Source organism: Podarcis pityusensis (assembly GCF_964106645.2).
Source record: "Podarcis pityusensis genome assembly, chromosome: 10".
NCBI lineage: Eukaryota > Metazoa > Chordata > Lepidosauria > Squamata > Lacertidae > Podarcis > Podarcis pityusensis.
Genome location: NC_138035.1, coordinates 55,070,328 through 55,096,646, shown reverse-complemented (window position 1 = coordinate 55,096,646; position 26,319 = coordinate 55,070,328). Strand labels below are relative to the sequence as shown.

The window sequence follows — 26,319 nt, the reverse complement described above, 5'->3', positions numbered from 1 at the left end:
CCCAAAGGTTTACTTGTAACATTCACAGCACCATTTATTTTTCTCCTTTCCCCCCACTGTCATTTCTGTACAGATTTAATACAACAGAAACATGGCTTCCACTGAGAGCTACAGGTAGCGCCTTTCCAAAGTTCCCTATAATTGGTGTCTGCCATGCCAGCTGACAGCAAGTTATGTAAATCACAGCAAGGACCCTACAACCCCTAAAGGCATGACTATTTTTTTTTATTCAGTGCAGAGGATAACTACGGAATCTTAGTAATAGTACCCACCACCGAAGGGATCACCTTAGCCGAGCAAAGTTAACCTTTCCAAACTGGCCGTGTTCGGTTCTGCAGTTTAAACCCCTCTTCTCTTAAAACATCCTTTTGATGGACAGTATATAGATGGCATTATTTTCAAGGGTGTTTTCCCTTTTATGCTTTTGGAAGAGTCACATGCTTCTGTGTACATTTATTCAAAGCAGTAAGAATTCTCACATCTTCGAATAAAGAGGCATTTGCCTGCCTCCCCATTAACATGACATCATTGCTGTCAACTTTTCCCTTTTCTTGCGAGGAATCCTATTCAGAATAAGGGAATTTCCCTTAAAAAAAGGGAAACGTTGACAGCTATGTGACATGCTCCCCATCCCATTATTGTCCCAGATCCCCCTCCCTTTAAACATGGGGACTTTCAATCCTTGGAAAGTCTGAATCGGGGCAGGGGGTGTGTGTTCTTATTTAAAGTGGGAAATGTCTGGGACAGCACTGGCCTGGAGTTCACATTTTGTTCCAGTCTGGACAGGCCCTTACACTCAGCCCTACAGTACACATGTTATGTGCGGATGTGCCTTGTAGAGAACAAGCAAGGGCTGTTCATTTTGGGCATGGGTTGGGTCAATAAAGGAGGTGTTAAGGGTTCCTTTGAACAGGACAGCTATTGCATTTCTGCAAAGGTCCTTCCCCATGTCGATGATGACATTGATTTACACCTGACAAGTACTTAAGAGGCTTCTATTGATGTGTGACATTACCCTGCCTACACAACATTACCTGGGCTACCTCACTTTGCTCAGCTGTGACTCAAACAGCCGTGGGGAAGTCCGGCATGTATCCACACTTGTATTTGACAGACAGTTTTCTCTGAAAGAAGAAGCAAAAAAAGAGTGGTGTATTTATAAAATGGAACTAGAAGATTATCCAGATATTGCAATGGCTAGTGAACTAGATTTTAGTGTACACGACTGTCATATTATGCTTTGCGATAAATCCAACTGCAAACAAAAGTCATCTGCCATGGGGGGTTTTTTCTGGACAAATGAGCATTCTAATTAGCATTAGCAAAACTAATTCACGAGAACACTCATGTGGCATTTATTTATATTCTTTTGTTTAAGATTAACTGTTTTCTTTCATTTCGTGCTCTGTAAGGAGCTACTTGAAAAGGTTGAACTGAAAACTCACCTTACCTCAGAATTACAGCCTAGAGATTTGACACTGGGAAGAGTGAAACATGTTCGGATGATAATGGACCTGCAGCTTATTTTTCAGATGTTAAAGTGGCTTAACAGTTCATTTATTTACCAGTGCTAAGACTTGTTTAAGGCTGCCAGAGAGCCATAGAAACACCTTTTAAAATCCATGAAAAGTATCATTATTTCTTCCTCACTGTCCAAAAATCAAGCTGCAATAGCACAGTTGCAAAATGTCTCTTGAGATTCCTAAACTAAGAATGTGTTGGGCCTGGAATATTCACTCCCTTTTGTCATTTGAGTCCAAAGGTAGTCGAGTGAATAATACATATTTTACCTCATTATCCAAGACTCCAAACTGAAGGTTAGATTTAGGCTAGTTCTGACTGAGCCGTAAGCCTTTTTCCAGGTTGAAGTCATTATTGTCTGGAAAAAGAAATATATATTGGAGGAGGGGTAAAAGGAGAAACAAGTGTTATAAAAAATTTGCATCACCTGAAGTTATGTCAAATGAGTTATGATATGGAATACTGTCTTTGACATGAAGCATCACATCTTGTAAAAAAAAGGAGGGGGAAGGGGAGGGAGGGGGGGATACCGAAACGTTATATTCCAAAATTGTGGTATGGTTAACTTCATGGGCTGGAATTGTTTTTCTACCCTTTTATGACCTTTCAAATAAAAGGTAGCTATTGCACTTCTCTCTCTCTCTCTCTCTCTCTCTCTCTCTCTCTCTCACACACACACACACACACACACACACACACACACAAATATTGGGCCTGTTCAAAACTTTTCACAGTTAATTAGTAATGCATGTATCAAAACACTCACCCTACCTCTGAGCCTTGGGGGATTGTCCTGTTCTACTGCAACTGATTTATTTTTTAAGGTTGTTTGGCACATCTCCACCAAAAACGCTTCCAAGAAACTTGAATCCAGCATCAGCTGGGAAAGATCAGCTTCACATGCTGACATACAGAGGCAGTTTTTGGAAGATGCAGGCCTCCAGTTTGACACATCAATGAAGACTTATTGAGCCTGTATTATGCTAAATCCTGCTATTCAAGGTTTTAAACCCTGTTAGAGAGGGCTGAGTGCAAGTCCTTACCTGGTTACCTTGCTAAGCTGTTCCTAGGCTAGGTACACCCAAACGTTATGTCCTTTTGGTTTCTATTTTCATTGAAAGGGTAACGGGTGACATGTTTATATATATATATATGCATCTGACCTAAAGCTGCAGTTTCTCACATTTTTGCCCTAGACCAACATTACCACAATAAGCACAGGCCACGCTGTAACTTGCAAAATAGAAACAAAATGGGATGCAGTGGAAATGCAAAAGGAGAAATACGAGTCACTCACGTGTTCTCTTTTAGTGTTTCAAGGATATAAATGTTTAGAATGGGATGCAAGAACTAGGCACCACAAAGGAACCCAAAATGCTGTGTTAGTAAGGGGTTAGCAGCTGCATCAGCTGGCATAATATAGCCAGGGTTTTCACAGTACTGTTGAGTAGTGCAGAACTGCAGAGTGTAGTTGGCTTTAGACTGAAAAAGCTTCTTGATCACGGCGTTTTGGCAATATTATTTTTTTAAAAATATTTTTATTAAACAATTTCAACATAACAAATTATCAGTCCAAATAAACAATTACATTATTTTCCCCTCTCCCCCCATGCCTCCCTCTCCCTTCCACTAAGGACTTCCCTTAGCTCCCCTCTGATTTCCTTGCACATATTATTCTCTGTGTGTTATAAACTTGTACATATCCTTGCCTTATCTAGGGTGTGTTCCACTAAAAAAATTGTGGATGCTTATTCAAAACCTGTCAAGGAGTCCAGTTCATTTTGATGTCTTTTTAGGTAATTTGTAAAAAGTTCCCATTCTTCCTTGAAGTCACAACTGTCCTTATCACGTAGTTTGTATGTCAATTTGGCCAATTCCGCATAGCTCATCAGTTTTTCTTGCCACTGTTCTTTCGTTGGGATTTCCTCATTCTTCCATCCTTGTGCTAGCAAGACTCTTGCTGCTGTTGTAGCATACATAAATAAGTTCTTTATTTTTCTTGGCAGGTCTTGTCCTACAATCCCTAACAAAAATACTTCTGGTTTCTTTACAAATGTCATTTTAAACATTTTTTTCAATTCATTATATATCATTTCCCAAAAAAAATTAACTTCTCTACATTCCCACCACATGGCGTTTTGGCATTTTGGCCAACACAGAATTACATATTTTGGCTCAATCCTGTGAGCATAACATTTGGCAGTAACCTGTTATCGTAGGATTGGAGCTAGCAGGTAATACAGTGAAATGAACATATGCGACTTGAGCAGTATAGCTATGAGTTCACAAGCTGATCTGTGTTCCATTGTGTAAGACTTTTGTTGTGTTACAGAACTCCCGGAGAGCAATAACCTGTTATCACGGGGGAAGCATGACAGAATAAACAAACAAAATAAACCCGCCACTAATGCACTATTATTGCACCAAGATGCAGACCCTCCAAGTGTCCCTATTTTTCAGAGACAGTCCCAGATTTACAGAAGCCATCCTGGTTTCTGATTGGATCCCAGAATGTCCTGCTTTTCCTTAGGACGTCCCTATTTTCATTGGAGAAATGTTGGGAGGGCATGGCGACCCCCAAGCCAAGGAGGTAAGTAACTATACAACATTTAGAAGACATCTAGAAGGCAGCCGTGTATAAGGAAGCTTTTTAACGTTCTGTTTTTGTGTATGTTGGAAGCCGATCAGAGTGGCTGGGCCAACCCAGTCAGATGGGCAAGCTATAAAAAATAAAATTATCATTATTATGGAATAGGACGTCCCTATTTTCATCGGAGAAATGTGGGAGGGTATGCAATAATATTTTGCAGAGACACCAGTTTGGAGAGACCTCTGGTTCGTTACTGTGTCCACACTGTGTTTGCTCTCTAGTCCTCCCTTCAGTCCAACTTATGGTTCACCCTTCAGTCCTGACTTCTGGACCTGACCACAGCTGCCTTAATACCTTTTCCTGCCTCCCCCTTGGGTCTGGCACATGACATGATTATTGACATTGACCTTTTGTCTCAACTACTGGCTCCCAGCTCATGGCTCTTCTTGAGCCACAGAGGTTTGGAAGTGGTCTTTAGCTGGTTTGGAATGAGGTAAAGAAGAAAATGGTGGTAGGAAATCAAATTAATAGCACAAATTCAATTTGAAAGAGCAGAAAAATATTTAATAAAGCTTTCCCCGCAAAATAGTAGCAAAAACAGCCTCACACACAATTAAAAGCCAGTGTGGTGTAGTGGTTAAGAGTGGTAGACTCCTAATCTGGGGAACCGGGTTCGCGTCTCCGCTCCTCCACATGCAGCTGCTGAGTGACCTTGGGCCAGTCACACTTCTTTGAAGTCTCTCAGCCTCACTCACCCCACAGAGTGTTTGTTGTGGGGGAGGAAGGGAAAGGAGAATGTTAGCAGCTTTGAGACTCCTTAAAGGGAGTGAAAGGCGGGATATCAAATCCAAACTCTTCTTCTTCTTCTTCTAAAAATAATAATAATATCAGGCTATGTGGCTGATATGGGATGCGGGTGGCGCTGTGGGTTAAACTACAGAGCCTAGGACTTGCCGATCAGAAGGTCAGCGGTTCGAATCCCTGCGACGGGGTGAGCTCCCGTTGCTCGATCCCTGTTCCTATCAACCTAGCAGTTCGAAAGCACGTCAAAGTGCAAGTAGATAAATAGGTACCGCTCCGGAGGGAAGGTAAATGGCATTTCCGTGCGCTGCTCTGGTTCGCCAGAAGCGGCTTAGTCATGCTGGCCACATGACCCGAAAGCTGTACACCGGCTCCTTCGGCCAATAAAGCGAGATGAGCGCCGCAACCTCAGAGTCGGCCACGACTGGACCTAATGGTCAGGGGTCCCTTTACCTTTACCTATGTGGCTGATATTTCTAAAAATATAATGGAGAACCATTAGAGAGGGATCCTTCAAAGTGGGATCACCTTTACTTGCTGTGACTGCACTGTGGTGTATCCAGCACGCTGGCATATCCAGTTGGAAGTGGAGGGTTGGGATGAAGTCTTATGAGGAAGCTCATCAGGCCACGCTGACGAAGCAGGATTGGATCCTACATGTATCTGCAGACACATTAGTTTTTGGAAGAGGAAAAATGAGGGTGGGGGGAACAAAAAACCCACACACTGCATCAGGATAATGAAGCACTGACAAGACCATCAGATCTTTGATTAAAACAATACTTTCAGGTTTTATATTCCACTTGAAAATCTCACCATTTAGTTATGCAACATTACTCAGTTTAACTGTCTCTTTATGTTCTTCTGTGATTGGATGCATATACTGAGAGGGCATTTCTAGCCCTCTGAGAGACGAAGGCTGCATTTTGTTAGGATAACAGACTTGTTATGTTCCATTCAGCTCAACACCATTGAGCTTCTGGATCTAGAATTGCCATCTGCTGCCAAGATTAATATACAGTCTTCTCTTCCTCAGTCTTTGGGTAGCATTTCACAATTTAAATGATCTCTCTGAAAGTTGGCTTCAGTTTATGAACTGCTATGCCTACGGTAGAAATCATATTTGAATGTGGGTGGGATGTCATCAAGCTATCATCTTGGAGGCTAGCTTTTCTCTCAAAATCCTTATCACTTGGAATACGGTGTGTTTGCTCATTTCAGAAACCTAGAAGGAACATTTATGGAATATTTTGTTGTGAATGGGGGCTCGCTGAAAGATGGTGAACAGATCAATCTGGCAGTAAAAGTCCTCAACCATAAAGGTGGTCTAGGGATACCATATACTCAACAGGACTTTCTATTTTGAGAAAAACCAAGAGACTTCTGTGATTCTCTTGTCTGGGGGTGGGAAGAAAGCTTCTTTCCCCCCCTTATTGACATTGTCTTCTACACGTTCCCTTTCACTCCTTTTAAACTATATGTAAAATTACTTTATATTCAGGTGTTGTTGTTTTTTAATTTATATTAGCCAGCACTTGGTACAAAAGTCTAAAGTTCATGCAAGTTTAAATATCAGGTAGGAAATACTAAGATGACAAGTATTCATGTATTCTTATGTCACCTGACATATAGCGAGCAGTCTGATGAATGATTCAGGTTTTAAATGGTAATTTCCATTCATCATTATAATGGACTTGCTAATTCATAAATCCGTGGTCAGCCAATTTTCTATTTTTAAAAAAAGTTAAAAATAAAAGTAGAAGAGAAAAATTGGTTTGGATATGTGTGTGTCTTTTTCTTTGAGCAGTTTTGTTATGTACCAAAGTGTTTCTTGATACAGCAAGAAGCTGTATCACAACCGGCCAGAGCTGTAGTTTTCTTCCTGGAAGTGGGCTACGGTTGGGTGGAAAGGAAGGAGAAACGACAAGCAAAAGGTATAATGGAGAATACTTTTAGGAAACAATGCCTCCTGCAAAGCAACTTCTATGAGTAGCACAACATAGCCCCCAAACCTCACTTTCCATTAGCATATTTAGTCCGACATTATGGAACAACTATTGGTTCAAAATGGGGAAAGGAGTACGACAAGGCTGTATATTGTCTCCCTGCTTATTTAACTTATATGCAGAATTCATCATGCGAAAGGCTGGACTGGATGAATCCCAAGCTGGAAATAAGATTGCCGGAAGAAATATCAACAACCTCAGATATGCAGATGACACAACCTTGATGGCAGAAAGCGAGGAGGAATTAAAGAACCTTTTAATGAGGGTGAAAAAGGAGAGCGCAAAATATGGTCTGAAGCTCAACATCAAAAAAACTAAGATCATGGCCACTGGCCCCATCACCTCCTGGCAAATAGAAGAGGAAGAAATGGAGAGATTTTACTTTTTTGGGCTCCATGATCACTGCAGATGGTGACAGCAGCCACGAAATTAAAAGACGCCTGCTTCTTGGGGAAAAAACAATGACCAACCTAGACAGCATCTTAAAAAGCAGAGACACCACCTTGCTGACAAAGGTCCGTATAGTTAAAGCTATAGTTTTCTCAGTAGTGATGTATGGAAGTGAGAGCTGGACCATAAAGAAGGTTGAGCGCCAAAGAACTGCTGCTTTTGAATTGATGCTGGAGGAGACTCTTGAGAATCCCCTGGACTGCAAGAAGTTCAAACCTATCCACTCTGAAGGAAATCAGCCCTGAGTGCTCACTGGAAGGACAGATCCTGGAGCTGAGGCTCCAATACTTTGGCCACCTCATGGGAAGAGAAGACTCCCTGGAAAGGACCCTGATGTTGGGAAAGATGGAGGGCACAAGGAGTAGGGGACGACAGAGGACCAGATGGTTGGACAGTGTTCTCGAAGCTACCAACGTGAGTTTGATGAAACTGCGGGAGACAGTAGAAGACAGGAGTGCCTGGCGTGCTCTGGTCCATGGGGTCATGAAGAATCAGACATGACTAAACAACACCAAAAGTCCTACATAAAATATGAAGGTGGTAACTATCTACTGTTTGCCTGCCTGCCACATTTGAATCTTATTGCCTGAGCTGCTGTGATATCACCAAATGTTCACAAATGTTTTGCCTGCTATGGGGAAGGTGTGATCAACACAGTACTGGCAAGCAGTGGAAGAAATGAGCATACAAGGACAAAAACATCTCAATGGGTTGTGTGTCTACACACCAGTATGTAGGCCTCATCCTATGAGCTGTTATTAAGTTTTATCTGGATGCCAAAGTCCATGGCCTTCTGGTCTGGACATACTCTAATTCAGACGGAAGTCGCCTATTCCCACATACCCAGGAATAAGCTCTATCGAAAGCAATAGGATTTACTTCTGAGTAGACATGGCTAGAATTGCACAGTCATTAAAATGTCAAATCAAATATATATCATTATCTTTCTTAGCTAGCATAATGTAATACTGAAAGAAAAACATGCCTTACTTCAATTTTTTTAAAAAAAAACCCCAACCTACCTTAAACAAACCTTGCATATAGAAAAAAGAAAAATGAAGCTTTACTTAAAGTCATAATTTGCAGTGTGTTAAAACATAAAGCAATTTATAGAGTAAGAAGGAACAGCTTTTTTTTCTTTGGCTATTCTATTAAAATACTATGTTCACTCTGAGTGAAAGTTTAATAATTTTAATGCTGAATTTTACTAAGAGAATATAGTAAGGCTTCATCTATTTGCATAACTTTTGTTCCTGATTTTTTTTTTTAAACCAAAGGCTTGGAACATGAAATATAAAAATGTCATGATTAACAAGGATCACTGTATTTTTATATATTTTTTTGTTTTCCTGGGGATACTAAGCATAAAAAATGGGTCAGCTATCAGGTCATTTGCAAAGGGGAATTAAATTGGAACAGAATGAATCAAAATGCTTTGTTCAGCCAACTACATAATCAAAGGATAAAGATTCCAACCGAACAATTTAGTATCCAACTTCCCTAAGTAACCTTTTTTGTTATAAATCACAATATTTCACTTCAGAGTTAGCTAAAGTTAGTTTTAGATTTTGGGATGAAGCACAATGGGACAGAGTTTTTGCAGATCACTGGGGGCCTGTGTGTTTTGTAAGGTCACACATTTAGGGGTATGGTGACATCATGACAGAAGCCCAGGAGAGGGCCACCAAGTCAGTGGAACATTGAAAAATGCGTCCTGATCACAATTTCCCTGCTACTGGTTATTACTATAAAAGTACATTTAAAAGAATCAAAATACAAAGTGTTCCCCAGTTCACCAGTACTTTGATGTTTTGTAAGATTCAGTATCTTAGAGCTTCTCTGTTGTAGAATGAAAGTATTTTAGATTTTTTAGACGTACAGCTTGACTTCAAGGTGGCATAGCTGTTTTTGAATAGTGGGCTCATAACAATGAAATTAACTCCTCTGATCATGTATGCAAAAAGAGAGAGAGAGAGAAAATTCAAACCTGGGTGCCTAAGGTTAAGCACTTGAATAGGTATGTACAGGATATGGCCTTTGGGACTTGGAACAGTGGCCAGATTTTCAAAGAAGCAGAGCAGCTGCAGTTCCCATGAATTTACTGTAGAACTTAAAATCAATGGAAGCGGTGGGTAACCATCCTATTTATTTCCACCACAGGAAACATTCCTTTTATATCCTATAATGGGTAAAATGTGTGGTTTTGTACATTAGTCTGCACTTTTAAAGCCTGATGCAGCCATCTTGAAGTTAAATTCAGAAAAATACACTGTTTTGAAAGTCTTAACTAAAAACTCCATGCCATACCTGACTCAGGTGGCGTTGGACAGGGCTGATGGACTGCTGCAAAGCCATTCGGCCATTGCTGAAATAGTTCTTTCAGCTGCTTTTAGACTGGACTGGAAGAAGAAGAAGTACAGCGCATCTTTTATTTCCCTCTTTATTTCAGGCAAGACATAGATTTTTTTTTTATTTCATGCAAGACATCGAAGGCATTCAAATATTATGCCCTCCACACACAGCGGTTTCCTGAATTTCCCCCACCCCATTTATATTTTAGGAAGAACCACACATAAAGGGCAAGGCTTGAAATCAGAAGGTCCATTTTTATTTGACATAGGATATCTCCCGAACTATATATCAAAGATGCTACAGAAAGGGATTTTCATATTTCAGGTCAGGAGAGATCTGCCATTCAAATAAAGGTGATTTTTCTCCAGGTCTGGGCATTCACTCGTCCACGTGGCAAGTGGAACAAGGAAGGGAACGAGGTGAAAGAGCACAAGCTCGAAAGGCTGCTCCCAATTTCACCCTGTGTAGAAAGAGGCTACCCATAGCCTAGTATTGCAATCACTTTATTCAAGGCCATGAGAGGAAACTTTTGCCTCTGTGCTTATTTTAGTAGAAACACCCAACACTTGAACACCATTCTCCGGCTGCTTCCAGATTTCTTTATTATAGAACTTTGTTAGAGGGAAGGATTTTCTCCATGGTCAACCTCCTACCACCATTCCCCAAGCAGATTAAGCATGGGGAATTTGCATTGAGGAAAGTATTGGTCCACAAGATGGCAGCTTCCAAACTCCCATGACACCAAAAATAAAAATAAACCAAAATTTTAAGGTACCAGAACAACAACAAAAACCCTACCTATTTGCCCGTAATTTGGCAGACTTTGTCCACTCTGGAGGAGCAAATATTGCCTGCAAGTTTCATGTACTTATGTCAAAAATAAAAGCGTCATAGCCACTTATCTCAAGAGCGAAAGGGAAAGGCAAACCACCTCTCAGTCTCTCCAAAGTGGACTTGAGCTGAATGGGACTGATTCAGAAGCACTTTGGAGAGAAGCACAAGGTTTCTGAAGTGCCAAATCAGGATTTGAACCAAGTCTTATAGTTGGTGCACACCCTGCGTTGATACAAAGCCAATTTCAAATCAAGTCAAGGAAAGTTGTCCATTTCTAAACACAGCCAAGTGCTGGACATACCAGCTATCTTTACCCACAATAGCTGCTTATAAATATCATGAGTTTCCATGGTTTATCTGGATAAATACACAAAGAGGCCTTACATAAAGCAAAGGGAACTGGCATATTTTCCTAAAGCTGGAAATATGCTTTTCTATTATTGTATGCAGATATAGAATAATACACTCTGCATATATGCTACATTACTGTGAGAGAGTTACTGAGGTTAAAGTTAAAGTGCTAATTACTTTTTGAGAAAGGCACGAGTGACGAAAACATTAAAAAGAGAGAGGAATGTATGGCTAGTTGTATTAAATAAAATGTTATAAAACAGGGGAGGTTGGTGGGTTTTTGTTTGCCTTATTTAATGGCTTACGTTCTTGGAGCTCAGCACAGGATTTTCCGGTCTCTACTCAACAGAAGAATATTCTCTATTTTAAAGAAGAGGGCTGGTAGCTGTAGAGCCAATTCAAACTTCTACTTCCTCCTCTAGAAGAAAGACCAATGAATGTTTAACTTCTCTGGTTTAAATTCTTTATTAAAAAGCAAGAGTTTGCATTGGCAGAGAAACTGCTGTTGCAAGCTGCTAGCGCGTCAACATCACAGTTTTGATGTATTTTTTAAAGACCTTGATATATTGCCAGGCACTGCACAGGAGAGAGGGGATTGGGGAAGCTGTTATAGAGTCAGTATTTGTTGCCTTCATTGACTTAGGTAAGTAAATAAATATGAACTGATCCTCAAAGCAAGGTGAGACAGAGACAAGAAGTTGATGCTGCCCTGGGTGGCTCATTCCAAAAAAGCAATGACATGCAACAGGAAACCAGTTATTTGGAGTGGTATGACTAGCACGATTCTGAAGAAAATGGGCCCCGTAACTTTAACAGAAAGCTCTGCTCCTTCTGCTCACAAGCGAAATAATTGTGTGCAGTTAATATACCACTTAGCTAGCCCTCTTAAAAATTATAGCACCAGGGCCCTGAAGTCACAATATGGCATTTCAACTATACGTACTGAGTTTTCACATTTAATATCTCAGCCATGTTGGGTTCTTTACACCTAAAAGTTGGCGGACACAGCTGCCTATCCAGAATTTATTTATTTTTTGATTGCTTAAAAGTACTAAAGGTGTGGCCAACAACTGGTTCTAAGGTGGCTTTGAGCATTCCTTAAATTCTACAAGCTCATTTTATTTTTAAATTAAATAAACAGTTCAATTGCCCCTTTTCGTTTATTCTCATAGCCTATTGATCTTAATAATCTGGGACAAAAGAAAAATTTGAATTGCCATAGAGGTTTTTCCCCCTGTTCATAATGGGATACCAATTTATTTGGGGATGAAATACTATCTGCTGCTGTAGCTTGCAACCTGCAAGCAGTGCCAGTTTCCAAATCGGAATAGGAAGTCTATGCCACACTAGATCTCTGGGAAGTATTTGTCTTGGATGGTATAAAAGATGGTATAAAAATGTATTGAGGCCTGTGAAAGTTGCAGTTGACCTTAAGCATAAATGTGGAGTCTTGTCTGGAAGACCACTTCAGCCCAATGAAGGATGCAAATATTGGAATGAGACTTATTCCAGACACAGGGTCTGCCACTAGCACCATGAAAGAGTTTGTCGTCTTATCTGAATGGCCGTCATGGGACAGTTCTTGAAGGAGTCTTAAATATGAAGAACCATGAGAAAAGAGAGCAGGGACACTGAACTTTTCCATCAACAGTTCATGACTCAGACAGCAGACTGAGGTCACCAGGGCTGGAACTAGACACAACAAAGCAGTGTTTCAGTTTAAAGCAGGGGTCAGCAAACTTTTTCAGCAGGGGGCCGGTCCACTGTCCCTCAGACCTTGTGGGGGCCGGACTATAGTTTTCTTGTGGGGGGGGGGAACGAATTCCTATGCTCCACAAATAACCCAGAGATGCATTTTAAATAAAAGCACACAGTCTACTCGTGTAAAAACACCAGACAGGCCCCACAAATAACCCAAAGATGCATTTTAAATAAAAGGACACATTCTACTCATGTAAAAACACGCTGATTCCCGCACTGTCCACGGGCTGGATTTAGAAGGCGATTGGGCTGGTTTAGTTTGCCTACCCATGGTTTAAACCGTTGTAAATTTAAACAGGGAAAACAGGTAGAGAAAACTGGGACTCCATGTCTCCATCTGGTGGCACATGTTATATCGCACATACAACACGTATAAATCGCTTTTTCTTTACCAGTCTAGCTGAGTCCCAGTATTTCTATTCCAGTTATAATCACTGGTTCTGAGTTTGCATCTAGGCCTATAAATTAGAACATGCAAATTGTATGCATATTGGTATCCTATTTTGCTTTCTTTTTGATGAAGTATTTCACATTTTGGTGATACATAACTCGTCTGAGGACATCTGTGGATGAGGGGTAGGGAGACTGAACTGTGTGCGTCTCCCAAACTTAAGTGAGAGGAGTTGAGTACTTCCCTGTGGTTTTCGTTTCGTCTCTTGCCCTGTGTGGCAAGGAGGCCAGACCCAATGCTTTGAAGTCCCAACAACCAGCTGACTGACCAAGTGTCAAAGTGCCACATCACCTGATGTAATCATTATGTCAGGTGACCATTAGGTGGCTGGCTCCTTCGCTCCCTCTTCCAGTGAGCAGATAAGGAAAATAACATGTTAAAAAACACACTTGCTGCCATGCTAGGATCAGGAGGAGGAGCTTCAGCCTCAACTAAATTGCTCTCTACAGCAACTGACATAATTTGAATATCCTGAAGGCATAAAGTTGGAAATCAAAATTTAAGCCTCGGGACAGGTGAATTCTTGAAGAAATCTCCAGCACATTTTCCTACAACCAGGGGTCTTTTTATAGTGCTCTCAAGAGAATAAAAGAAATAAAGTCATTAAGATTAATCTACACTGAACTTCTTTTGCTAAGCCACAGAGTGTCAGTCTTGCTGTTCAACTTGTCCAGCTTCTGTGTTTTTCTAAGTGGCCAGAAAAGAACTTGGGGTTTTTTGGACAAACACATCTTCCCCTGCAGAGCTGAATCCCCCCCCCCCCAAAAAAACTTGAAAGCCTGACAAATTTTCAGGTGTCAAAAGTCAAGTTTCAATGTAATTTGCCTCCGATTAGCATTATTAATCAATGGATTCTATTCTAATGTGAGAGATTTTACTTTCTTGGGCTCCATGATCACTGCAGATGGTGACAGCAGCCACGAAATTAAAAGACGTCTGCTCCTTGGGAGAAAGGCGATGGCAAACCTAGACAGCATCTTAAAAAGCAGAGATATCACCTTGCCAACAAAGTAAAAACCATATAGTAAAAGCTATGGTTTTCCTAGTAGTGATGTATGGAAGTGAGAGCTGGACCATAAAGAAGGCTGACCGTCGAAGAATTGATGCTTTTGAATTATGGTGCTGGAGGAGACTCTTGAGAGTCCCATAGACTGCAAGAAGATCAAACGTATCCATTCTTAAGGAAATCAGCCCTGAGTGCTCACTGGAAGGACAGATCGTGAAGCTGAGGCTCCAATACTTTGGCCACCTCATGAGAAGAGAAGACTCCCTGGAAAAGACCCTGATGTTGGGAAAAATTGAGGGCACAAGGAGAAGGGGACGACAGAGGACAAGATGGTTGGACAGCGTTCTCGAAGCTACAAACATGAGTCTGACCAAACTGCGGGAGGCAGTGGAAGACAGGAGTGCCTGGCGTGCTCTGGTCCATGGGGTCACGAAGAGTCGGACACGACTAAACGACTAAACAACAACAACAACAACAAATCAATGGATTCTATTCTAAAATATACTAACTTGCACTGAAAGATAACACAAGTTCAACCTTAAGCTCTGGGACTTCCTCTAATTTTTCCATCTTAGGTTTAAGTCGACACATTCCCAAAAATGCAAATATGGCACTCAAAATATTATGTAGCTTTGAAGGACTGTAGTAGGTCTGTTGAAATATATATCTAGAGAGATTCCCGCATTTATGATAAAAGAGGTTTTGTCTGACCTAGCAAAATGCATGTCTGACTTTATGACAGACCCAAGCAATTCAGAAATGCACGTACATGTGTGCTGTCAACTAATCTACCAAACTGCCTTTAATCCACTGAAATGCATTGATCTGGCAGAGCCAATATGTAGACAACGAAAGCTTGCATAAGCAAGGGACAACCCACTACGTGAACCAAGTTCTGTACTGTATATACAATGGAGTCCCACAAAGTCTTGTACCATAACTAAGATGTGCACCTGGAAATGCACAGATCCTGAGACTGGGGAAAAAATATGACATGTGGAATGTCCCGAACTCCTTCAGAAAGCTTAATCTTTGTTTGGCAATCCTGCAATTTTGTCTGGAACACAACCAGTTAGTTTGAGAGCTTTGCAAATTAGCACTGTGGGCTTGTTCGCCAGAATCAAAATCTCTGAGAAAAGGCTTATTGAGGATTTGGGTTTACTACTGGATGCGCAATCACTGCATTCCATTCCTGCATGCCTTTGCCAGTGGTGGCAGCAGTCGATATCAGAAATTCGTCCAGCCATGAAAGAGTGTAGGTGTGCATCCACTCAGCTGCGGTTTGCCATTATGTAAATACAGAACTGAAGAAGGGGCACTTGACTTTGGCAGCATTTTGAAAAAGCAAAAAGAGATATCAAAAAATCCACCTATTTAATAACAATTGCACGCTAAATCTTATTTCATGCAGTACTACGAGATGAAGATATTATCCCAAAATGAAAAGTACACATGAACACAACAGCTTGTTCCATTTTCAGGGCTAACCGTTTAGCCGTAACATTTCTGCATTAGCTAAATAACATCTCAAGGGGAGCTGGAGATACAACCTTGATGTCTACTGATTGTACACGTGTGAGTTTGCGCTCTCAAAGGATGGTCCTTAAAGCACTCCCTGCTGGAAGCTTTTGTGCATATTGTAAAAAGACCGTTGCTAAGTGCCAATTGAGCCAGTACTGTATACTTGCCATTTTTAAAAAGATTTCATACCACTTGATTATGTTAAATAGGAATGTTTGAAATTTAGACTGAATTACATCAAAATGCCACTGTAGCAGCTATTCTTTCCCATAACTAATCTCAATCCCTTCTGGTGGGTGGTTTTTATGTGTAACAGTGACAGGATATATTACTGGAGCTGTTTAGAGAGCCCTGGTATAAAGAAATCCTAAAGACATACAAGAGCAGAACACAAGTGTGTGATATATTAATAGGAAAAATGAGTATTTTAAGGTCAGCGGCATTTCCTATGCAGCTGAAGAGCCAAGCAAGAAAAGACATCTAGCTACATCCTGAAATCTACCTTTGCACAAATTTGTATCATCGTAAAGAGGTTTCTGTGTTAACCCAATCTTTATAACCCATTTCTAGTCATTATCTGATTAATTACAATAGACTGAATCTGGAAATCTAAATGAGTGAACACAATACTTTTAGCACTGATTCATACATTCCTTGTGCACCTGAGTAATTTGATGCAGATTCTCATTCCATGGGATGCCAAGTCTGCACTATCAGTACAACATTATGAGCTGCCTTCCTAGAATGGTTTGTTGGGGCAGGACCATCGCCTAAGAAGAGCCACAGCTCAGTGGTAGAGCATCTGCTTTGCGTGAGGAAATACCCAGAATTTCTGGATTGAGACTCCAGTCTGAAATCTTGGAAAGCTGTTTTCAGCCAGTGTGGACAATACTGAACTGAAGGAAACCAGTGCACCTTCTTATCTTCCTCCCTAAAGCATTAATCCTAGGAAAGCTGGTCAGTCGCCACCAACAACATCCAGAAGCTACAGATGAGAACGTCATTCCCAGCAGCCTCAGAGTATTAGTGCCCATGCACTAAACCTTGGGAAAGGTTTGAAGTATTATGGGAAACAAAGTTGCTTCATGGTGGCTCAGGCTTTTGGTTTATTTAGCTCAGTTTTGTTTACACTAGGGGCAGGAGACCTTCAGCCCTCAAAATCTTGGTGGACTCCAACTCCCATCAGCCCTAACTCATCAGAGATGATGGGAGTTGTAGTCCAATGATTACTGTAGGGTCTCAGGTTCCCTATTCCTGGTGACCTGGTCTACACTGACTGTGGATCTTCAGGCAGAAGTCTTTCCCAATTCTACATGGACACGATACGGATTTAACGTGGGACCTTTTACATGCAAATTATGTGGTCTCGTACTGAGCTCTACCTAACCCCATGCCTTATTTTGGCGGGGAATTAGCTCTGCATGTGTTATTCCAATGCTCTGAATGTATATGTGTGTTCTTCAAAGCCCTCTCGTATCTTAACTCACGTAAGGGACATTTAAAAACAGATCAATATGAATAATTTGGAGACAGGAAAATGAGCATGGGCTAAATGGAAGGGGTGTGTAGATATATAGCAGCACATAAAATTGGCAGAGGGTGTTGGGAATGTGGCAAATGAAGAAAGGCTTTACTACGTTTATATTCCACATTTCCCACACACACGTTACTTTCACTATCCTGAAAACAACTCTGTGAGGTAAGGTAGACTGAGAAAGTGTGACTGGCCCAAAGTTATCCAGTAAGGATTTTCTGAGTTTCTTGAGTTTCTCTCACAAATCCTAGTTTGGGACTAAACACTGTCTCCCCTGCTTCCCAATGAAACTTATTCCCCAAAGACACACCAACGAAACATTAATCCTGATTCACAAACCACAGAGGCAGCACCGGTGCTATTATGACCAATGATAAACAGTGCTTAGCACTCAATAGAAATGCATTGGGCCAGAGCCAATCAAACAGAACTCTAACACTGTCTCTAACAGTGGCTAACAGGATATCCCAGGACAAGAGCATTGAGATAGCCATTGACCATCACTTGCTTCCAGCATCAAGCAATCAGATATGTACCATATTGTCATGGTAGATGCGCCTGTCCTCTAGGAATTCATCTTACCTATCCATTTTTGAAAGTCATTTGAGCTACTGGCCATCAACCCATCTTCTGACAACAAGTTTTACATTATGTGAAGACATACGTCCTTGTTCTGAACTGACTGCAAATCAGTTTCATTGGCTTTCTGAGAGAGGAAGAGAACAATTTTTGTTAGCTCACCTCAAGCTCCTAATACAGACAACTGCACATTGTACATAAACTTCATATATATATTGATGTGGGGCTGCAATGATTTCCCCCCCAACACACACACACACACACACACACACCACAAAAGGCTTTTGTGCACCCAGTGCAATAGAGCCACACACAGAGACCTGCTCCTGCACAGAGACTGTGTTAGTTGGACTGAGTCATTTGCTTTGAAGTGGTGGCGCTGAGTTCTGTCCATCACTACAAAAAATAAGCAGAGAGAATACTTGTCTGCTTAAGTGATACACACCAGCCAATTAGAAGTCCTATGCATATCAATGTGTTAATTGTGCATCACTATCATCAGCAAATACAAGAGATATTCAGGTTATGTTTAATACTGAAGCAGCTCAGTCTGCTGTCCATCCATTCCACAAAGCACAGGTGAATGATGTGCAATACTGCCACTTCATTGAGTGCCCCCTGTATGCTTATAGGAAAGATCCATGAGACTAAAAACGCAGACTATAAGAAGTCATAATAACTGATGATAGCTCAGAAGTATGTATGGTACTATTGTACTTTAATATAACACTCACACACTGAAATATTTAAAAATGTGTAGATTTAAAATAATAAAGAAAATCCTTTTTTTACATTTTGCTTTGAATTTTTATGCTGAATTTTATTGAAGCACACTTTTAAAAATCAGTCATTTTAGTATCCATTTTTATCAAATTATAATCCTTTATCACTTAATAATAGAGGAGCAGAAGCTTTTTAAGCACATAACAACTGTGACATTTTGATGGAATTTAGTTGGTGTAATAATTTTATCAAATCATATATTTCTTTTCTTTCTCTCCCCCCTGAAATACCATTTATTAAAACATTATCTACCATTCCGAGCTATGGAACGGTAAGGAAAATGTCATCCTAAAAAGACCTGCCCCACCCCTGCTTGAAATCATGAGTCAATCACAACTTGTAGCACTAAGTACTGCAATATTCTGAGAAAGAATATGATTCCATATAAACATTAGCAGACTCGGATTTTGGAAAATAGCGTCACAGGGCAGCATGTCGTTAGGGATAGACTCCATACTAGCCTTGTAGTGTTTTTAATTTCCAAAATATTATAGGTTCATCACTGGATTTTTTCTCACAACAGCCCTCTGGGGTAGCCTATAATTATATTACCATTCCACTCCAGCAGGGTGCTAAAGGAGTCAAAATCCAGCCCATTGGCCAAACTCACATGGCTGGAACGTTCCCATCCTGCCTTACTGTGAGAGCGCACTGGGCCAAAGAGAGCAAACAAAATGTGTTACGCCCTGTTTCTGCAGTGCAACGAACAGGTTTGGCAGGAGCAATTCTGGTTCATTTACTGGATAAATACTTCCAGAGCAGTCCACGGGAAACATTTTGGGAAGAAGCCCTGGAGCATGAAAGCATAACAGAAATTTAGGCTACCTAATTGTTCTTGCATACAAGCACAAGAAAGACCTTCCCAAATCTTGGTTGAAAGCATTCTATGAGATGTAAGAGTCATTAATAATAAGGATCATGTTGCCAAGGAGAGCTTGCGCCAGTGATGAACCCCAAGAGCTCTTGCCTCTCAGGCAAAGCATCTATCTAGGCCAACTAGCCAAATATATATTTGCATGCAACAGTGAACATTTACACATTAACAGATGCTGCATGGACACTTGGATGTGCTGATAGCACAACTGCTCTTTCCGGACATCCATGGTGTTTCCCCAGTTACATTCTGATAAAAAGGATGACTGCAATAGCCTAGCGAAATCTGAAAAGGTGCGTCTAGTTTTTGAATACGCACTGGTGCATAGTGGGATCACTGTCTAGCTTGCAGTGTCTAGGTTACAAAGGCGAATAGCGCTTTTCTTTCAGGATGCAGTCACAATGGGAAGTGCACTTTGCAGGGCCACAAAGCAATGCAGTTCTTCAAAATGGAAATTTGTTCTATGTATACTTTCCATGAAGGATCCTTGCTGGTTTGGCCAGGAGCAGCTGGTGGGGTGATGCTACAAAACTACCTTCCCAACACCAGTGTCACTGCCACTCAGCCAGGAAAGTGCTGGGCAGGTGCATCAGCAAAGTCAATCTTGCACTTCCGCTGATGCCCCCACTCCCAGCCCAGTCTTTGCTGCCACCTTGCCCCATCCTTGCAAATGGCTGGGCTCCAAATGCACTAGCCACTCCTGGGCTTGTCAAGTCTTCTCAGTTATATTATCTATACAATCTATTCGAACTTTGCACCTCCTGAATCCCCACAATGCCCCTGTGATGTTGGTTAGGCAAAGTTAATAGTGACTTGGTCAAGGCCGTCCATTAAGCTGAGAATGAATTAAATGATCTAGCTCATATTCAATATTTTGTTAAGCTCAAACCAGATAGCTCAGATGGTTAGAGCGTGGTGCTGATAATGTCAAGGTTACAGGTACGATCCTCATATGGGACAGCTGAATATTCCTGTATTGTAGGGGGTTGGACTGTATGATCCTCAGGGTCCCTTCCAACTTGACGATTCTAGGATTCATACTGGCACGGCTATAAAATGAGAGTGTTACTCTGAATAGCTTTTGCATTGTTCAAACATAGAAAGAGGCAATTCAATTGAGATTACACGTGCTCCTTCTCACTAAACAACATCTTTTATCTGTGTGAACAAACTGCTTACAAGAAAGGTTACATTCAGACAGACAGTTACTTTCCAGGATGAAAACATTTAACTCGCCCTTCCGTCTTCTTTTAATGGACTAAAGGAATGCATAAGTACATAGTCCTCTGTAAAGAACAGGACTGTGAGTCAGAGCTCATTGCCCTAGAACGCACAAAGAAACATATTACTTGGTTTTTCAAAGGTGGCAAACTACTCCTGCAGAAAGCAGTGGGACATATTGCTCTGCTCCTGAAGGCATGCATAAAGGTAAAGGTAAAGGGACCCCTGACCATTAGGTCCAGTCGTGACCGACTCTGGGGTTGCGGTGCTCATCTCGCTTTATTGGCCGAGGGAGCTGGCGTAAAGCTTCCAGGTCATGTGGCCAGCATGACTAAGCTGCTTCTGGCAAACCAGAGCAGCACACGGAAACGCCGTTTACCTTCCCGCCGGAGCGGTACCTATTTATCTACTTGCACTCTGACGTGCTTTCCAACTGCTAGGTGGGAAGGAGCAGGGACCGAACAACGGGAGCTCACCCCGTCGCGGGGATTCGAACCGCTGACCTTCTGATCGGCAAGTCCTAGGCTCTGTGGTTTAACCCACAGCACCACCCGTGTCCCTGAAGGCATGCATATTAGACACAAATTCTAGAAAGTAGGGAGTAACACTGCTTTGCACAGGTACAGAAGCTGTGTGTCCGTACAAAGACCGTGCAGAGGAAATAGGAGTGGAATGTATTGGGCATGTGCAAAAAAGTAATACAGCCACATGCAAGTGCCCACAGCCTATCACTCCATAGCATGAGGGGAAAGGGATTTGAAAACAGAAACTTGGATTTGGTACCTCTCCCAGTACGTTTACGAGCAGAATTCAAAGTGTTGGTGTTGTCTTTAAAGCCCTAAATGGCCTCAGCCCAGTATACCTGAAGGAGCGTCTCCACCCCCATCATTCTGCCCGGACACTGAGGTCCAGTGCCAAATGCCTTCTGGCGGTTCCCTCACTACAAGAAGCAAAGCTACAGGGATCCAGGCAGAGGGCCTTCTCAGTAGTGGCGCCCATCCTGTGGAACGCCCTCCCACCATATGTCAAAGAGATAAACAAGTACCTGACATTTAGAAGACATCTGAAGGCAGCCCTGTTAAGGGAAGTTTTTTAATGTGTGACATTTTAATGTATTTTTAATCTTTGTTGGAAGCCGCCCAAAGTGGTTGGGGAAACCCAGCCAGATGGGCGGGGTACAACTAATAAATTATTATTATTATTATTATTATTATTATTATTATTATTATTATTGGCTATCCGTAGACTATGAATTTCTCTCTCTCTCTTTTTCCTACTTGCATAGTAGACAAGCAAGATACTTAGTCCTGAATCACTTGTGATTGGCATTTGCTTGTTTAAACACGTTGAGAAGCCTCAGCTGTGAAAAGTGAAATAAATATTCATTTGTGTTAAGATGTATTCATGTGTGATTTGTTTACCTCTAAATGAGACGGCACGTGGCAATATTGTCACTTTTCCATATGTCTCTTATGAACAATTTCAAGTTGGGAACGTTGTTTCATTTTGAGAGCTCTCGGTTGCTTACTTTTTCCTCGTGGAACAAATGACAGAACGCAGTTCTTCTGCTGCCATGTGTGCAAATATTCATGCATGGGATACAAAGGCCAGTTTTGGCAATTATTAGATTAGGGCTTTCCTTAACCATACTAAGACTAAAATGCCATTATTATATCTGCGCTGTGATAGAAGACGGCCACTAGAATACGACGTCTTTTAACAAGAAGAGGCTAACTTTGCATTATTTTCCATTATTCTTACTCTCTTTGTCATGGAATGGAGCCATGCTGTGCCATTCTGTTCTGGGTATCAGAGCATGAGCTTGATACACTGGAATTTGAATGCCTCATATTCTGAAATGGATAATGGTTGTACTTGATTTCTTTCACCTCTCGGTTTTTAGCATTTTGATAGGCAAGTGCCACTTCACCCCTAAGGATCTCTGTTGACCTTTAGCACAGTGGGGTAGTTTTAGTGATGGATTTATTCTTATGGTCTCTGCTATCCTGGGTGGAGGTGGTATATGAAAGCAAATGTCTTACATATTCACTGTAGCATTCTGAATATTTTGCAATTTGCTAATATTTCTGTCAGCTGCCAAACGGAACTGGTAAAACAGTGTGCTCACAACAATGGAAAAGGATAGGCTGCCTTTATTCTACACCATCGGTGATTTAAAACACATCGTTAGAATTGCACTGCTAATTTTTCCCATGCTGACATTACGGATAACACTGAGTTAAGAAATGTAGCCATTTAAAAGAAACGATCAACAAACAACCAGGAATATGTGGAACAGAGATGTAAAATTTCCAGAACAACAATGGGATGAACATTTGCCAGGGGTGTGTAGCAGGGCTGTGGGGTTAACCAATGTTTATAGGGAAAAACTGAAATATATGCAACACTTTATAAAATCTAGTTTACTGCTGTAAGAAAATTGTTCTGTTCAGTATATTTATAACATTTAGAAGTGTAAATGCTTTAATTTTATTCAAACAATAATTACAAATATGTCCATGGTTACTGACAGAATAGCAAGCTGCTGCACTTTTAAGACCGCAATCCTAAACAAACCTAGCCGAGAGTAAGCTCCGCTGAATATAGCGGGGCTTATTTCTGAGTAAACATGCCTGGGATTATGCTACATGGTATCTTAGTTTTGGCAAGATGGTAAAATAGGAATAAAGCAACACTTGAAAATGGAAACCATCAACACTGTAAGTATTCAAAAGGAAGGTTTTTATTATCAGCTCCACAAAAAGCAGGCTGGATTCGGAGAACACCACAGTTGGTTTTGCATACTCAATGAGGTTGTGTTTCTCAAATAGCAGCCCATTCTGCCTCATGGCCAAGCTTGTTTGAAACCGCATTAAAGGCTGTTTTTGATATGGCACTGCAGTCTGCCATTCAGAGGAAAAACAAACAAACACAGTGCATGCTTAAGCTTTGGGCATGGTTAAAGTAATTATTTGAAATCTGGTCAATATTTAGACCTCAGTATTGCCATACAGAAACTTGTGTTTTAGAGAAATGCTCAGAAAATAAACACTTCTGCTATGTAATTTAAGGAGTGGCGATACATTTGCTTCAATAAAACTGGAGAGTTAAGCATATTTAGTATTACTAAGCATATTTAGTAGTGACTAAGCACCAATGAGGGACGTGGGGTAGCGCTGTGGGTTAAAACCACAGAACCTAGGACTTGCCAATCAGAAGGTTGGCGGTTCAAATCCCCACGACGGGGTGAGCTCCCGTTGCTTGGTCCCTGCTCCTGCCAACCTAGCAGTTCGAAAGCACATCAAAGTGCAAGTAGATAAATAGGTACCGCTCCAGCGGGAAGGTAAACGGCGTTTCCATGCGCTGCTCTGGTTCGCCAGAAGCAGCTTAGTCATGCTGGCCACATGACCCGGAAGCTGTACGCCGGCTTCCTCGGCCAATAAAGCGAGATTAGCGCCACAACCCCAGAGTCTGCCACAACTGGACCTGATGGTCAGGGGTCCCTTTACCTTTAAGCACCAATGAACTCAATGGAACTCCCTTCTGAGTAGATATGGATGGGATTGGGGCTGCAAGTGTCAGAATAACTGGACAAAATCACTAACCTGATGCCATATTTATTTATTTATTATTCATGGCTACAATCCTAACTCCCTCCAGCCTATAGGGAGTTCCAAGGCAGGGCAATGGAAGCCTTGGTATCCAGGGCACAGCAAAAAAACAAACCAACCCATTGCTCTTCTGTGTTTAGCCAGCAGGCTTCAAATGCAGAACATCTGCCATTCTTCACCTCCCTAGCCCCTCATTAGGATTGCTCTGCATCCCAGCAAATCATATATCATTGAAAATACTAGCATAACTCACATTTATTTCTCTGATCAGAATCAGTGTCTGAAAGATTCATGGCTTCTGACTTTGAACTTTCACTTTGACCTTCTCATGGACTTCAGAAAATGGAAGGTTTGCATAAATTGAAACAAGTTCTTTTACATATTAGTTCCTCCCCCCTAACTTTTATCAGTTCCTTTCATTTGATACAAACGGTGGAATAATCTGAGCCGAGTGAGAAGCAAGACATATCAGAGGTCATCTTGCCACCTTGCTGCATGGCAGATGGGACTCCTTAGACTTGAAGGGTTTCCGAACTCTGCCACATTCCAAAATACTACTCCATTAATGGATTCTAACGATGCTGCTTGTTTAGCATGCCAGACCAATGTAATAACTAATTCTATCCCCATTCAGGAAGGAAGAAGATTGGTTTCCTAATATGTGTTTATCAGTCGTTCCCAAGATTCTCATTTTCCCACTCAGGCTGGGGAGTGGCAAGGAACCCACCCACTCCCAATTGTTTTTCTTTCATTTCCTGGATTTGCACAATGTTCCCACCATCTGCCAGTGGTGGCACACAACCACATAGTGGAAGAGGTGGGCATGCAGGCAGGGGCGCAGGCAGCAGCAGGGTGACCAGGTGCCCCTCCCTCCAACTGGACCCTGTCACCCTGAGGCCACTGCCTCACCTAGCTTCATACCTGCTGTTAATGGTGTCCTTTGGCTGAGAGGCATGGTTCTGTGGCACTCCCTCTCAGCTGAGATCAGACACTATTATTATTATTATTATTATTAATAATAATAATAATAATAGCAGGTGCCTTTCCAGTTGAATGCCCAACAGCTAGGGAAGACTTCCTATCATTTCAGCAGGCATTTTAAGAATGTTTCCTGAGTTTATTGTCTATTTCTAACCTTACTCAACGCTGCTTGCAGACTAAGATGTTGAAATGGTAAATAAATGATGTTTGCTCTGCTCCTAGCTCAGTGAGACAAGAAACAAAAAAGTGCTACCGCCTAGAATTACTTCCATTTCCCCCACTGCTGCTGGCTTCATAGATTTTTTTTTTAAAAAAACCCAACCCAAATTATTTTAGGGGGACAACATAAACGATTGGTCTAACATACGGGGTATGCATACATTTTTCTTTAGAATGCCTTATTACCTCAGGGGAAATCTGAGGGGTGGGAGCAGCAGGGGAAATCTGCTGGTGGGCAGAAACAGATCTGATGATAGTTCTGGATTAATTAATCTGGAACAAATAAGACTCTGCTTCAATTTTCACCATGGCTGTCTCAGATAAGAATTCCCCCATCCTGTGCAAGTCTACTCGGAAGTTAGTGACGCAGAGTTAGATGAGGTTACTCTCAAATAAAAAAAAACTGAGGGATTTTTAATATATACAATAGACCAATACAGTTACTGTTCTAGAAACCAAGTGAAAGTAATTCCTTTCTGTGGACTACCCACACACATGCAGGGAGCCTGCCAATTCATTCTCAAGACAGCTGGAGGATGGGAATTCTTTTCTCAAAAAAATATAAAAACCTGGGAAAATATACCCCCCTCCAAATCAAGAAAATGTTGCCCTTTCCAATTGTTCTGAAACAACATGAAAAGAACAATGGGAGCTGGGAGCTGAGCTGAGCTACAGATGACTCACCTGCGGTCTAAAGTATCCTGCTATTGTTGTCACCATGTCCAGGTTTAGATTGTATGTTCAGTTCCAGCACCATTCCATCTCCTGCCAATGTTCCCTCTAACGAAAAGATAAAACAAAAATCTCTTTATTATGTTTCCTTCCAAGTTCTAGGGCCTGCTCATGGTGTTTTGAATGTATTGGCAATGAAAA

The 26,319-nt window shown here is 41.4% G+C and overlaps 1 protein-coding gene across 15 annotated transcripts in view; it reads right to left on the bottom strand.

Moving 5' to 3' along the window:
• The window catches only part of LOC308486714 (uncharacterized protein), a 67,575-nt gene that overhangs the window by 16,264 nt on the left and 24,992 nt on the right, over positions 1–26,319 (bottom strand). For 10 of the 15 annotated variants that reach the window (XR_013991192.1, XR_013991193.1, XR_013991194.1 and 7 more), the window contains 5 exons: positions 26,131–26,226; positions 9,676–9,767; positions 5,441–5,575; positions 1,791–1,879; positions 1,035–1,124 (listed from right to left, as the gene is read on the bottom strand). Coding sequence is in view for 10 of the 15 variants with exons in the window: in XM_081023898.1 (XP_080880024.1) it covers positions 1,040–1,124; positions 1,791–1,879; positions 5,441–5,575; positions 9,676–9,723 (357 nt within the window). In the remaining 5 variants the exon portion in view is untranslated. Of the gene's footprint in view, positions 1–1,034; positions 1,125–1,790; positions 1,880–5,440; positions 5,576–9,675; positions 10,355–11,210; positions 11,324–17,760; positions 17,881–26,130; positions 26,227–26,319 lie in introns of those variants that run through there. The other 5 variants (XM_081023902.1, XM_081023901.1, XM_081023899.1 and 2 more) reach the window with 5 other exon arrangements.